The 15,345-nt window shown below is 48.1% G+C and overlaps 1 protein-coding gene across 5 annotated transcripts in view; it reads left to right on the top strand.

Annotated features, from left to right (window-relative positions):
• ARFIP1 (ADP ribosylation factor interacting protein 1) overlaps positions 1-14,476 on the top strand; it is a 53,285-nt gene extending 38,809 nt beyond the window's left edge. For all 5 annotated transcript variants that reach the window (XM_063309822.1, XM_063309823.1, XM_063309824.1 and 2 more), the window contains one exon: positions 12,960-14,476. In XM_063309822.1, coding sequence (XP_063165892.1) covers positions 12,960-13,115 — 156 coding nt within the window. In that variant the 3' untranslated portion in view covers positions 13,116-14,476. The remainder of the gene's footprint in view (positions 1-12,959) is intronic.
• The last annotated feature ends 869 nt before the right edge of the window (positions 14,477-15,345 follow it).

Here is a 15,345-nt window from a genome sequence, read left to right as displayed (position 1 = left end):
AGAAAGGTTGAGGAATACAGTAATTTACCTATGAACAAGTTGAAAATAAAAGTCTTGAGTGGAAGAAAACATTTTTCCATTGTGAAGCAAGGTCATAAAACATGAAGTTATGCTATGAAAATTCAGATTTGAATTTTGGAGGAAAAGGGATTGTATATAAAAAAGAAGAACCAACATAGGGGAAAAAAAGATTAAGCAAAAATCTTTCCACTAAATGTAATAGCCAGAGAAGATTTTCTTTTGTAGTAGTATTCAAGCTTATGGTTTTCTCACGCAAAGGTATGCACACATGCGCACACACATATACACACAATCTTTTGTTTGAGTTACTTAGTAGTAGTAATAAGAGGGACAATGTAAGAGGGACCTTATGAATGCATCAACTACCTGAAATAGTTAAATAGAATAGGAAACTTTCATTGACAGCAGATTGGATGTCATGAAAATTATTTCAGCTAAAATTTGAAGCAAAAGGAAAAAATGTTGGAACAAGTTGAATTGATTCAATTTTGTGCTGTACTATTATTTTATGTCCTGTTTATCTAGATTGTTAATAGTTCATCTTTCATCACCAATTAGCCAATATTGTGGAAGCACCAGTTGTTTAACTGCCTGGAATGTAACTTTATCAAGTTCCTGTGAGCTTTTTGCATGTGCTTTTTTATCCATGATGTTTTGCAGGTATGTAGAATTATTGCCAGCACTATTATGGGATGTGTCTTAATTGCATAATGCATTATAACTGCATGCATATGTCTAAAACTGGATTTTAAAATCCTGTTCAGTCAGTAAAACGTAGTGGTGTCTAGGTTTGCTGTCTGATTATTGTAATTGCAAATTACTTTAAGTATGGCCATCCCACGTATTTCACACACAAATCTGCTTTCTCAGTATGTAGTTATAAGCATCTAACAGACAAGGAATAGCAAAAATTGTGGAAGAAGTAGTTATGGGTTATAAGCATTTTTTAATGTATTTGATTCATGACCACCTCACTCCAGAAGCTCTTTTCCACATTTAGTCTTACTGTGATGTGTTGCAACATTTCTGTAATAACTCTGGCTGACACAGTTGAAGGTACGCTGACTAAAATCTTGTAACCTAAGCTATTGCAAAGATTTAGGATGAGTAGCCATATTGTAACATTTTAACTTGATCATGAGGTTGGCTAGAGATGATAGAACAATCTCCAGCTTGTCCATCAGAACAGGGAACACTGAAACATTCCAGTGGAATGTCCTAAAGAAGCGTATTTGTTTCAGACTCAGCTCAAAGGCAATTGCTGTTTTTAAGGTTTCAAACAAAGACTGCAAAGTACTCAAAAGTCCAGGGATGTGTTGAGAGTGGGTTTAAAAAAGGTTCAGCTAAACAGTTGAAAGAGGATTTTCTAAGAGGTTTGATCTTAGTTTTGAAAACAGATTTGACACAATAAAAATGTTAATCATTGTTTTTTGATCTGTGAGGAAGTTGGCAATGTGTCTGGATTAAGCTAGATTGGCTGACATGAAGGTTTCTCTTATGTTATGCTAGCAGGGTGGAGGCTTACACAGGCATTTTCAGGTACTTGCATTTCTCTGGGAAATTCTTTTCAGTCTGGTTTATTAGAGGATGCACATACTCTTCTTTAGCTCAGTCAACTACAAAAATATAACAATATTACCACCTTTTGATTTCATGGTTACATAAGCTTCCTTTTTTTCAATAAGAGAAATGGAACTTTTTGACCCAAGATGCTTAGGTAATGATTATGTGAAAAATACCAAAATGCATATGAATGGAGGATTAGCATGAATTACGTCTGTATCAGGGTGTCATGAGCACCGTTGAGCTGAATGCATCAGCACAACGGCACACATAACAATACCACAGAAACAAGAGCAAGGGACTAAAAGATAAGCAAAGCGACGCACAACAACAGACACAGACCCCGAGGAGAAGGGAACGACCCCGGCCGGAAAAACCAGTCAAGAGAACACAAAGGGGGAAGAAAGAGTGACAAAGACAGGGCGGATCACGAGGCACGCCTGAAGCTGTCAGCAGGAACGCAAAGGATATCGCCCAGCTGAAAGCAATCACCGGCCGGAGGAAGAAAACGATTATGAGAGAAGCCCGGGGCACCAGCAGGGGCCCCGCGACCCCTCACCTACCAGCAACGAAGCATACAGGACTTGGGGGGATGACACAACCCAAGGTGGGGGGGGGGCGCTGACCGGCGCAGGCTATTTAAACCCCGTACCAGCGCGCTCCCTTCACTCTCAGCTTTTTCTAGCTATGCACTATGCTGAAATAAACCAGAACCTGATCTTCCCTGAATTAGTGTCTGTGTTTTACTCAGTAGTAGGCAGCGCATGACATAAAGCTGAGAGTCACAACCTCAGCCTCGCCAAGCCCCACCGGACAACAACGAGCCGCGGGAGGAACAGACGGCGAGAAGAACACGAGCGGAGAGCGATGGAGCCGATGCGTCGCAGCCAGGACGGGCGAGCCGCACAGCGAGAGGCGGAGGAGAACCGACAGAGGCCAGAGGCAACGCGGACCCCAGGAGCCACGGACACCCTCCCGGCCCATCCCGAGCCTCAGCCCCACCCCCGGAGGGAGGCGGAGGCGACCTGACCACGGGAGGGAGCAACATACCTCCCGAGACCCGCGGAGACCTCCCCGCCCCACATCGCACCCCAGCCACAGGCGTGGAGCTTCAGCCCAACCGCAAGAAATGTGGTGGAGGACGGAGGGACGAACCAGCCGATTCGCTCCCAAGTCGAGGGAGCTGACCAGCGGACGGAAACGCCTGACCCCCACCGGTGGCCCAACTACGCAGAGACACCGACCGGTCCGATCACAGCTGTGGCGCGGACCTTGGACCGAGAAACGCAAGCCAGACTCACGGCCATGGAAGCCCAACTAAGGGACCTCGGGACCATGCTGCAGTCGCTGATGTCCTCCATGCCTCACATGAACATACCCATGCAGGTACACACCCCTATTCAAACCCCGAGCGGGTCTTGGCACCCCAATAGGCCAAATGCTAACAGGCAAGCTTCCCCGGCAGAAGAAGCCATGGGACGGGACGCGAGGAGAGGGGATCCACCGAACACCAGGGCCCCAAAGGACTTCCCCATTTTCTTCGACAGGAACCCCGCGAAGCTGTCGTTTTTCGTCACGAACGCCAGGGAGTTCATGGGGCGGCACGGACACTCCTTTGACTCCGAAGCGGACAAAATCGCAGCCGTGGCGATCAAGTTGCAAGACAGGGCGGCGGACTGGTATGTCCAAATGTACGAGTCCAATTCCCCAGCCCTCTCTGACTTCCACGCCTTCATCACTGAGATGAAGCACTATTGTGAGAACCCGCTAGCCAAGGATAGGGTTAAAAGTGCGCTTCAAGCCCTCAAACAGGGCGCACAAACTGTCGCGGACTACGCCCTCGAATTTAAAGCCCTTGCAGGGAAGATTAACGACTGGTCCGAGACTACCCTGATAGAGATGTTCAAAAGGGGCCTCAGCCGCGAGATACTCCAATGGGCACTCTACCGGGATGACCCAGAGACACTGCAAGGCTGGATCTACCTAGCGGGGAGAGCGGAACACGCTCATCGCACTTTCTTAATGACGACGGCAGAGGACAAAACAAGCACCAGCCCAAAGGTACCCGCGCCACACTTGGGGCCGGCCGGTCCCACGTACCAAAAGAAGAAGTTTGCTCGCGGACCCTGCGCGAAGTGCGGGAAAATGGGGCACAAAGCGGCAGACTGCTTCTCCAACAGAACACTAACTAGCGCTCCCAAACCCGCACCGAAAACGACGTTCAAACCAACTAACCCACCGCCGCCCCCCCACCGCCGGATGACCGGAGCCACAGCGACACCGGACGAAGACTTGGACACTTACTTGACGGGGGAGGATGCCGAAGTCCCAGACCGGCTGGCGGGAAACGCTCCCCACCTGCCTTAAAACGCGCCGCGAGGCAGGCGGTGGGACAGGGGCGCGAAACACATAGACAGAGCGACGAAAGCTCCGTGATAATGGGGTCAATCGGGCTTTCCTTCGGCAACAGAGCCACCACAGCTGCGGCGCTAGTGGACTCGGGGTGCTCCAAGAACCTGATCCACCCCGACATGGTCGCCAAGCTCGACCTGCCTTGCCTCCCCCTCCCCACACCGCTGGCTTTCCACCAACTGGACGGCTCAACAGCGGGAGGGAAACCAGCCACGACGCAGACCGAGCCTGTCACTCTGCAAATGGGCACCCACACCAAGCGAACATCTTTTGTGGTAACCCACATAGGGCGACCCATCATAGTACTAGGAATACCATGGCTCGCGACCAACAACCCGCGCATTAACTGGAAGACCCGCACCTTCCAATTCGACGACGGCGCGTACCGGGCGCCAGTTCTGGCGGGCAGGATCAACCCCACAGTGGGACGGGCAGAGGCAGCAGCCCAGGACAACACAGCAACCCCAGAAGACCTACCTGAACAATATGCTGATTTCTCAGAGGTCTTCGGGGAAGAGGAGGCAGACCAACTACCCCCCCACCGCAAGACGGACTGTAGAATTGAGCTGCTTCCCGATGTCCCCTTACCCAGGCCGAAGATTTACTCGATGACCCCGAAGGAGATGACAACCCTCCGGGAGTTCATCGATAAAAACCTGGCTAGGGGTTTCATAGAGCCAGCATGCTCACCGGTCGGAGCGCCCGTCCTATTCTGAGAGAAAAAAGACAGCACCTTACGGCTCTGCACCGACTACTGGGGCCTCAATGCAGCGTCCCAATCCAATAAATACCCCCTACCCCTCGTGAAAGACATGCTCTCCCACCTGTCCACGGGAAGAGTATTCTCCAAACTGGACCTCCGCGAGGCTTATTACAGGATCCGAATCAGGGAGGGGGATGAATGGAAAACAGCGTTCAACTGCCCCCTAGGCGCCTTTCAGTACAAGGTACTGCCATTCGGACTAGCGGGGGCCCCGGGAGTGTTCATGCAGCTCATCAATGAGGTACTGCATGAACACCTGTTCAAAGGGGTACTAGTTTACATAGATGACGTCCTCATCTACACCCAGACGCACGAAGAACACGTAACCCTAGTCAGGCAAGTCCTCGAAAAGCTAAGAAGGGCGAAGCTCTATGCCAAACCATCTAAGTGCGAATTCCATAAAGCACGCCTAGACTACCTGGGGTACCGAATCTCCGGCGAAGGCATAGAAATGGACCCCGCAAAAGTCGAGGCGGTGGTGAATTGGGAATGCCCACATAACAGGCGCCAACTTCAAAGCTTCCTCGGCTTCGCGAACTTCTACAGGTCATTCGCGTGGGGGTTCGCGGAGATAGCCCTCCCCCTAACAGACCTCCTCAAAACTAAAGGAGTTGGGGACACACGGCAAGCCAAGAACCCAGGGACAGTACTAAATTGGACTCCCGCGTGTCAGACAGCGTTCAACAGACTGAAAGCGCTGTTCACAACGGAGCCAATCCTCACACATCCGGACCCAGAACAGCCGTTCATGGTCCAAGCCGACGCCTCAGACTTCTCCCTGGGGGCCATACTGCTCCAAAAGGACCCTGCAGGAATCCTGAAACCATGTGCCTACCTGTCAAGGAAATTCTCGGAGACGGAAAGGCGCTGGCACGTATGGGAGAAGGAGGCGTTCGCGGTAAAATCGGCGCTAGAAACATGGAGGCATCTACTGGAAGGAGCCACCCAACCATTCGAGGTCTGGACAGACCACCGGAACCTCGAGGCCCTCCGGACACCCAGACGCCTCAGCCCGAAACAGGTCAGATGGGCCCAATTCTTCAGCCACTTTAACTTTCAACTGAAGTTCATACCGGGCAAAAAGAACTTCCTGGCTGACGCCCTCTCCCGACTGCCCCAAGACGAAGAGCCCGTCCCAGATATGATTGGGACAGTCCTATCCACCTCCCAGCTGGGAATGGCAGTGACCACCTGAAGCAGCGCTCAGAAACAGCTCAACCCCACGTCTCAACCGATGGCAAGCCAACCAGCGACCAGACGGCGCCACCCGCGACTGCCAGGAGGGATACGCGCGGACCTCACCGCCGCCCTCAAAACCGACCCCTGGCTACTAGCAAACCCCGACAAGGTGACAATGGAACAGGACTTAGCATGGGGGGAAGGCAGAATATATGTCCCGGACTCGCAGCGCCAGGCAATCCTGCGCAGATCACACGACAGCAAACAAGTGGGACACTTCGGGTTTCTAAAGACCCTACACCTAACACGGCGACAATTCTGGTGGCCCGCATTGAGACGGGACGTTAAGGCCTACGTAGCATCCTGCCCGATATGCGCTATGGCCAAGCGGGCACCGGGTAAGCCCCCGGGACTACTACAAATGGTGGCGGAGCCCTCCCGACCATGGGAGGAAATCTCCATGGATTTTATAGTAGATCTACCACCCAGCCAGAAGAAAACAACCATTTGGGTGGTGAAAGACTACTTTTCTAAACAGGCACACTTCATCCCCTGCTCATCAGTCCCGTCCGCCCAGCAGCTGGCTAAACTTTTCCTCGTACACGTGTACAGGTTACACGGATGTCCCGTACGCGTGGTGACCGACGGGCACACAATTCACCTCGAAATTCTGGCGGGCTTTTCTAAAACTGATTGGGACCCAACAAGCCCTATCCACAGCCTGGCATCCCCAGACGGACGGAGCCACAGAGATCCTCAATGCCACACTAGAACAATTCCTACGCTCATATACCAATTACCACCAAGACGACTGGGTCGACCTGCTTCCGTTTGCAGAAGTCGCCTACAATAACACCATTCACACGAGTACAGGGAAAACCCCGTTCGAAGTAGTCTCCGGGTGCGAGTTCGTACCCATATCGGAGCTACTGCAACCCCCGGGACCCCAAGTGGGTGCTAGTGACTGGGGACGGAAGATAGCGGAATCATGGCCAATAATCACGGCAGCGCTAAAGGAAGCACAGTCCGCCTACAAAGAACAGGCCGACAAGCACCGGCGCCAGCAACCGACATTCCAGGTAGGGGATATGGTCTACCTATCCACCAAATTCATGAAATCACCTCAACCCTCGAAGAAACTGGGGCCTAAGTATATCGGGCCACTTCGAGTAACACAGATAGTGAACCCGGTGGCAGTACGCCTGGACCTGCCGCACAATCTAAGGAGACTCCACCCGGTATTCCACACCAGCCTCCTGAAACCAGCAACCACCTCCCGATGGCACCCAAGCACGCCTCTGCCCTCCCCAGTGATGATCGACGGCCAACAACATTTCGAGGTAAAAGAAATACTTGATTCCCGCCGTCAACGGGGCGCACTATACTATTTAGTAAAATGGAAACCCTTGCCCCACCCAGAATGGGTGGCGACTCAACACGTTAAGGCACCGGACCTGACCCGAGCATTCCACACGACGTACCCCGACAAACCAAAGGGGCGCCCAGCCGAACCGGCCCCTAGGACACACTTTCCCCCTCGGGCCTCCCCCCCCACCCGCGTCGCCCCCAGGGGAAGGGACCCCCCCAAGCCTGCGACTTGAGTAGACCTCCTCCCCCCTGAGACTCACCCTCCCCCCACCCTCTCCGGGCCCATTGGGGAGGGAAGATTGGTCATAGGTGCATCGCCAGAGGGCAAATGGCCAGGATGCACACATGACAACACGACGAACATCAAAACAAAACAAAAAGATAAGGATCCTACCTGGAGTTGAAACAGCACCCGACCAGCCACGCCTCCTCTCACGACGAACTGAGCAAGAACGAGCAGGGTGTGGTCGAGGCATGCGCACTCAGGGTGTGGTCGAGGCATGCGCACTCGGAACACACCCAAAAGATGGAAACGAGGTAGAGGGCGGAGCAAGGGGAGGGGTGAAAGCACTCCAGCGGGAAATACAAAAAAAAATAAAAAAAATTGACAGCTGTCCCGGAAAAACCGGAATGCCGGGGGGGGGCTACAATTCGAAAGGGGGGCAGTATGTCATGAGCACCGTTGAGCTGAATGCATCAGCACAACGGCACACATAACAATACCACAGAAACAAGAGCAAGGGACTAAAAGATAAGCAAAGCGACGCACAACAACAGACACAGACCCCGAGGAGAAGGGAACGACCCCGGCTGGAAAAACCAGTCAAGAGAACACAAAGGGGGAAGAAAGAGCGACAAAGACAGGGCGGATCACGAGGCACGCCTGAAGCTGTCAGCAGGAACGCAAAGGATATCGCCCAGCTGAAAGCAATCACCGGCCGGAGGAAGAAAACGATTATGAGAGAAGCCCGGGGCACCAGCAGGGGCCCCGCGACCCCTCACCTACCAGCAACGAAGCATACAGGACTTGGGGGGATGACACAACCCAAGGTGGGGGGGCGCTGACCGGCACGGGCTATTTAAACCCCGTACCGGCGCACTCCCTTCACTCTCAGCTTTTTCTAGCTATGCACTATGCTGAAATAAACCAGAACCTGATCTTCCCTGAATTAGTGTCTGTGTTTTACTCAGTAGTAGGCAGTGCATGACACAGGGTCTGTCTCTAAAGAGGACAGATCTAATACCACACATGTAAGAGCACAGTATCATTTATTCTTCATCATTTTATTTTCCTCTAAAAGACAGTTACAAAATGAGATCTTCAAATAGTATGGCATAAGATTAAACTGTAGTTAGCGTAGTAAGTGTAGTTAATACAGTACATGCTGACCTGGCATGTATTATTGAAACCTGGCTGGGGTGAGCAGGGCAGGTCCCCTTTCTGCGATGTGCCCAGATGGCTTTCAGGTGTGGCATCAGCCAAGATCCCAGGGTAAGGGTGGTGGAGTGGCAGTAGTCGTCCAAGATACTTGGAAGGCATCCAGGGGCACTGCCCGACAGATACAGATTGCTGGGTATGAGACCCAATTTGTTAAGTTGGGCTCTAGGGATCAGTAGGCACTGTTGCTATTGTACCAGCCCCCTTGCTGATCCCTGCCTGATCTGCTTGACTCCGTGGCTGGGTTGGCGGTGGAGTTCCCCAGGCTTATAGTCTTGGGGTACTTCAACTTCTCTGAGGCAGGGTCTGAGGTAGCTAAGGAGTTCATGGCCACTGTGAAAGCCATGGGCCTGTCCCAGGACATCCAGGGTCTGATGTATAATAGTGGTCATACACCTGACCTAGTTTTTCTGTCAGAGCAGTGGCAAGGTGTTCTGCATTTGGGGGAGATTTTGGTTTCTTCCCTGTCATGGTCAGATCACTCCCTGGTGAGCCTCCAGTTCTCCACTATAGGGAGGCTGGACCTATTCAATCAGTCCACCCCAGGTGACTAATGGACCCAGCTGGGTTCCAGATGGTGCGTGGGGTTGTTCCAGAAGATCTGCTGCACGATCTGAATGAAGCCTTGGTGGCTGTCTGGAATGGGAAGGCAGCTGAGGCTTTGGATTGGATCATGCCTGAGCAGCCTCTCCGTACCCATAGATCCCAGAACTCTCCCAAGGAAGAGCTGAGGGAGATGAAGCAGGTGACGAAATGCCTAGAGTGGCACTGGCAGACAATGAGCAAACCTGATCCAACGTGAGCCGCTATTAGAGCCAGAGGTTGTGTAGCAACCTCCCTTCCTGAGCTCCTTGACTCTGTTGCTGGGTTGGTGGTGGAGTTCCCCAGGCTTATGGTCTTGGAGGATTTCAACCTACCTTCCTTGGGGGTGGGGGCAGAGGTAGCTCAGGAGTTCACGGTTACCATGACAGCCATGGGCCTGTCCCAAGTAATCCAGGGCCCAACACATAATGGTGGTCATTCGCCTGACTTCATTTTTCTGTCAGAGCAGTGGCAGAGTGTTCTGAAATTGGGGGAGGTTTTGGTTTCTCCCCTGTCATGGTCATCCCACTTCCTGGTGAGCCTCCAGTTGTCTGGCACCACCCCCTTTTCAGGGAAGCAGGGCCTGTTAGATAGGCCCACCCCAAGCAACTGATTGACCCAGTAGGGTTTCAGAAGGACCTCAGAGTTGTTTTGGGAAGTCTGCTGCACGGTCCGACTGAGGCCTTGGTGGCCGCATGGAATGTGGGAGCAGCCATGGCCTTGGATCAGATCGCGCCTGAGCGGCCTCTCCATGCCCATGGTTCCTGAGGCTCCCAGTGGTTTACTGAGGACCTGAGGAAGCTTAAGAGGGCCAAGAGTCGCCTGGAACGCAGCTGGCAGAAGATGGGGAGCGAAGATGATCAAGCATGAGCTAGAGCCTGCTATTAGAGCCTGCCTTGTGGCAGTAAGGGTGGTGAAACGTTCTTTCTCCACTCTTATTGCATCTGCAGATTGCTGCCTGGCTATTTCAGGTGACCCAGTCCCTTGGAGGGAGTAATACCAGGTTTCACCTGCAGGTTTGCTGTGAGGAATATTCTGCGCATCTGGCGGATAAAGTCACTTGCATTCGCTCTATGTTGGACTGCAGCTTTAAGGCAGTGCCAATGGAGACTATGGGGGCTAAGTCTGGCATGGTTATCTGGGGGGTGTTCGATCTGGTTGCACCTGAGGAAGTGGACAGGGCCCTTGCAGCTGCTAGTTCAGCCACCTCTGTATTAGATCCGTACCCCTCCTGGTTGGTCAAGGCTGCCCATGAGGAGGCACTTGATTGGGTCTGGGTGGTAGGTAGTAATTCCTTAAGAGAGGGGGTGGTGCTGTCGGCTTTTAAGGAGGCGGTGGGGTGTTATCTCCTCAAGTGGGCCATTGCTCGACCCAACCAGCCTGGATAGTTTTCATCCAGTCTCCAACCTCCCCTTACTAGGAAGGTTGTGGAGACAGTGGTCTCATGGCAGCTGCACAGGACCCTGGATGAAGCAGATTATCTGGACCTTTTTCAGTCAGGGTTCAATGCTGGGACTGAAACAGCATTGATCACACTCTTAGATGACTTCTGGCAGGAGCAGGATGGGGGCAGTATGACCATTCTTGCTCTTCTTGACCTCTCAGCAGCCTTCGATACCATCAATCATGGTATCCTTCTGGACTGGCTTCAGGAGTTGGAAGTGGGCGGCACAGTATTGTGCTGGTTCTCCTCCTTCCTCCAGGGTCGGTTCCAGTTGGTGTTGATGGGGGGCAGAGTTCCAGTCCATGGCCCCTACTTTGTGGGGTGCTGCAGGGCTTGGTCCTTTCTCTCCTCCTGTTTAACATCTACATGAGGCTGCTGGGTAAGGTCATCTGACAGTTTGGGGTGAGGTATCACCAATATGCGAATGATACCCAGCTTTATATCTACCCCTGGTCACCTGAGTGATACCGTGGATGTCCTACCCCAGTGTCTGGAGGCTGTGGGGGTCTGTATTGGGTACAACAGGCTTTGGCTCAACCCAAACAACACTGAATGGCTTTGGGTGTTTGGACCTTCTGGTGCCAGGAACCTTCCATTGGCTGGCACTGCCTCAGACAGACACAGTGCGTAATCTGGGAGTCCTCCTGGATTCCCATCTCCTGCTTGAAGGAGTCAACTAGGCCTGTATTTTAAGGGAGAAAGAGTTTTGATGGTAACGTTGCAATGCCCATTGATGATCTTGTAATGGACTTTTCAGAGCTGGGGAAAGAGGATTGTGGTTTAGAAAACATTTAAAGTTTTGTACTTATCTGCAAAATATTAAAAGTTGAGTAGATTTCTCCTACATCACAAAAAACAGATAGACACTTCCCTATTGCCTCAAAAGGGAATTAGCAAGAGGATCAAGGCAACAAAATGTGTGCAAGCAAACAACCAACTCAGAGAACACCTAGGACTCCACAAAATGTTTATTTTTCTCTTTATTTTCTGTTGGCTGAATTGAAACTTGTTCAGAATGTAATAGCAACCAATGTTCAAGTAATTGGTACAAGTTCATTATTTACAAATTATCCTTACATATCTCTATCCAGCTGATAAGCTTAAGCCAATATTTTCTTTGATTGATGGTTGCTAACAATTAAATACAATTAAATACAATAATATCCTTATCAGAAAACAAAATAGAGAAACAGTTGCAACTGGTGAAAACAGACACCTGATCAGTGTATCTGTTACATAAAATAACCACCTCCCTAAACAGTCTTTTTGACATGTTGATGAGCAACCCTAACTCTTGGAGCAAAGAGCAAACAAAACAACGGGCGTATTTGTGTACAGTGGTAAGATGTAACATGGATAAATAAATGAGCAAGATTGCACCTATAGTTTCTTCTGCAAGCCAGTATTCCTAACTGAACAGCCCTGTATGATACTTATTTAGAACAGTGTTTGTCAACCTTGTCAACTTTAAGATGTGTGGACTTCAACTCCCAGAATTCCCCAGCCAGCATGGGGGGGGGGGGATTCTGAGAGTTGTCCACACATCTTAAAGTTGACAAGGTTGACAAACACTGGTTTAAAGTACCACATAAAGGTCTCCTCCTTTGAGGAGGGAAATGCCAAAAAAGTCTTGATGACAGCAATGCAGTCCAAGCCCTGCCCCTTTTTTATGTGAGTTGTGATGCACATAAAAAGGGGTCAGGCTTTAATTGTGCAATCACAGCTACCGTCTTGAGTTTTGTAGAAGGAAATGCTGGTTGCTTTAGGGCTTCTCTGTCCTATTCCTCTCGGAACAAGCCAGAATTCTTGTTTCACATGGCCCTCCAAATAAAGCTATGATCTTTGTCATCCGTAGTTGATTGGGTGCACCCACTCACAGGAAGAGCCTGTGGGCAGGGTTCTGCTCATCTGTCACTCAGCCAAATTATGCTTAGCAGGTCATGTGAGTACAGTCAGGTGCAGCAATGCAGGTAGGGCTCTATTTATCATACAGAACCTCTTCATGTAATTTGGTTGATGGTATTAATGGTAGTTGACGTTTGCTTCTGTTGGTGAAACTGATTTTTGTTTTAAATCTAATCTTTTCACTTTAGAGAATGTTTGTCAAAAACTATACATTACCCCTTGGGTGTCAACTTGCAGTATTCTGTTACATGTATTTTCATCTTCAACTTGATCTTTCTCCACAGGTGAAAGTACTGCACAATCAGCTTGTTCTGTTCCACAATGCCGTTGCAGCCTATTTTGCAGGGAATCAAAAACAGCTTGAACAGACCCTAAAACTATTCCATATCAAATTGAAAACACCTGGAGTGGATGCTCCTTCCTGGCTTGAAGATCAGTAATCGAACCAAGAACAGGGATCCATTGTTCAGCCCAGGATCATCTATATCTAGGGAAAATCAAGAAGCTTTTCTATAAGAACTGTTTGTAGTGATACTTGCACAAGCAGCTTTAATTCCTCACCCACCCACCAATAATGAATACTATAGTAATTTGGCAGGGCAGATGGATGTAACCAAATTAATTTATCATTTCAGAATCAAAATGTTTTGTATTTAAGGGTGGATGGTTTTCTGTAGTAGGGAAATAGAGATTTGCACTGACAAAAATATTTGTGATCTTTGGTAACTGTGGCAAGTAGGTGAGAAATTTTCCAAAGGAGATGCTCATGATTTGTATCAATATCTGATATTTTATATAAATGTATTAAACCTCTACAGATTCTTTTTCATGTAACTGTGTTCAAAAAGTATTTTTTTTTAAAATTAAGGCCTTCAAACAGTTTCATCCACAAAATCAGTGACTCGCTGGTAATGTGGAATTGCAACAAATTATCATTTTTTTACACTTGGATCTTTCCATTGTATGCTTAAAAAACACTAGATGTGGAATTTCCATTTTGACCCAAATACATTTTTATCATTATAAAGGAACCACCTTAAGGAAAGAGTCTTAGTTGTACTACTATGTTTAACTTCCTATGAAATCATACCTTTACTTGTCTTAAATTCAAAAGTGCCTTTTGAAACACTGTTTCTACTCTTCTACATAAAGTATAATACCTTTACAAAACCCTTTCTGGATTTATGACTTCGTAAAGAGACTAAGGCCAGTCTAGGTTGTGTGCTTCTGTTTGACTCGCAGACCATGTCACTTGACTATGACAGAATCTGTTTTTTAATCAGTAGCTGTTAAAAGTGTAAGTTAGTTACCTTATCATAGCAGTTCAAAATCAATTTAGAGCATCACTGTTTGCACACTTTCTACTGCTTTTTCTGTTTATATAAATGAAGTACTTAAAGTAACTTATCTCAGCTTAAATGAATTGTATAATTATGTATTATATGTAGAAACAGATTCAGTTGCATCTTTAAATGGTTTTGTTTCAGTCTTAAAGTAAAATGTTTATCAAATATACCTTAAATCATTCCTGATTTAATTCTTGTCCATGTTTTTGTTGCTGGGTTCTCTCTTGAAGTAAAGGTGGTTGCTGTTCCCCAGAGTGTATTTTATTAGTAGTACATATTCATACTAACAGAATAAGCCCAATACGTATATACCTAGAAGTAGTGTCCATCTAGGGTCTTGCCTAAAATAAACAAAAATAGCGTTGCAGTCTTTTCCATTTACTTCATTGGAGTTTGCATTTAAAATCTGTTTCTTGTGACTAGCGATTAAATGCTTTTATTTTCATTAACCCTAAGGAACAAGGTGTCTTGTGCTCTTTCTGTGGTTCTAGTAACTATAATAAAAGAAGCAAACCTCACCTCACTTATTGTCCAAGTATAAGGCAAACTTAAACATTTCCATCAATGCACTGAATTCCATCACTTTTCTGGTGCAAGCTTCCTGATTCTGTTAAAGGTATTCTGGTCAACCACACGCTTTAGCTAAGGAAACTTTGTGACTATATCAAAGTCAGAGTAGATCAGACCCACACAATAAAATAGATCATGCAAAGGTGGTTAAGGCCTTTGATTTTAATTCTCTCTCTTTTTAAAACAAACTCTTGAATCTTGTAACTTCACTGTAGTAGCTATATGTCTTAAAAATCTAGAGTCAGGATGGTTTATAAGGCTACTTTTAATTTTGTTAGAAACATTTGCTTATATATAGAAAATAAATACTGTGATCTCACTTTTAAAAAACTTACCATTGTGACCTAAAGAGCTGCACAACAAAATGGCCTAACATAAATACATCCTCATAATTAATTGTTACAAGGATCAATATCCTGGAAGAAGGCAAACCATTTCTGTATTTTCATCAGGACAATTACCTGGACATTTCTAAGTAGCCATAAGGAGTCAAGCTAGTTCTAAGGAGGCTATATTGCTTTTATGAAATTCTGTGCTACTTTCATATCTTCATCTAGACTCAGTTGTACCAATTAATGCAATTTTTAAATTCCTGAAAAACTGGTCAGATTTGTAAGAGCTTGATTGCCCTGAATTGCCAAGGAAACATTTTGAGATAGGTTCTCAAGTCATCCCACATGCTCTATGCCTTGTTGCATTTGAATAATATTATGATATGTCAAATGTAGGTAATTGTATTAAAATACATCCCAAA

This window comes from Candoia aspera, chromosome 8, assembly GCF_035149785.1.
Source record: "Candoia aspera isolate rCanAsp1 chromosome 8, rCanAsp1.hap2, whole genome shotgun sequence".
In the NCBI taxonomy this organism is placed as follows: Eukaryota; Metazoa; Chordata; class Lepidosauria; order Squamata; family Boidae; genus Candoia; species Candoia aspera.
The sequence above is the reverse complement of the archived record's forward strand: the minus strand, read 5'-3'. Positions and strand labels throughout refer to the sequence as shown.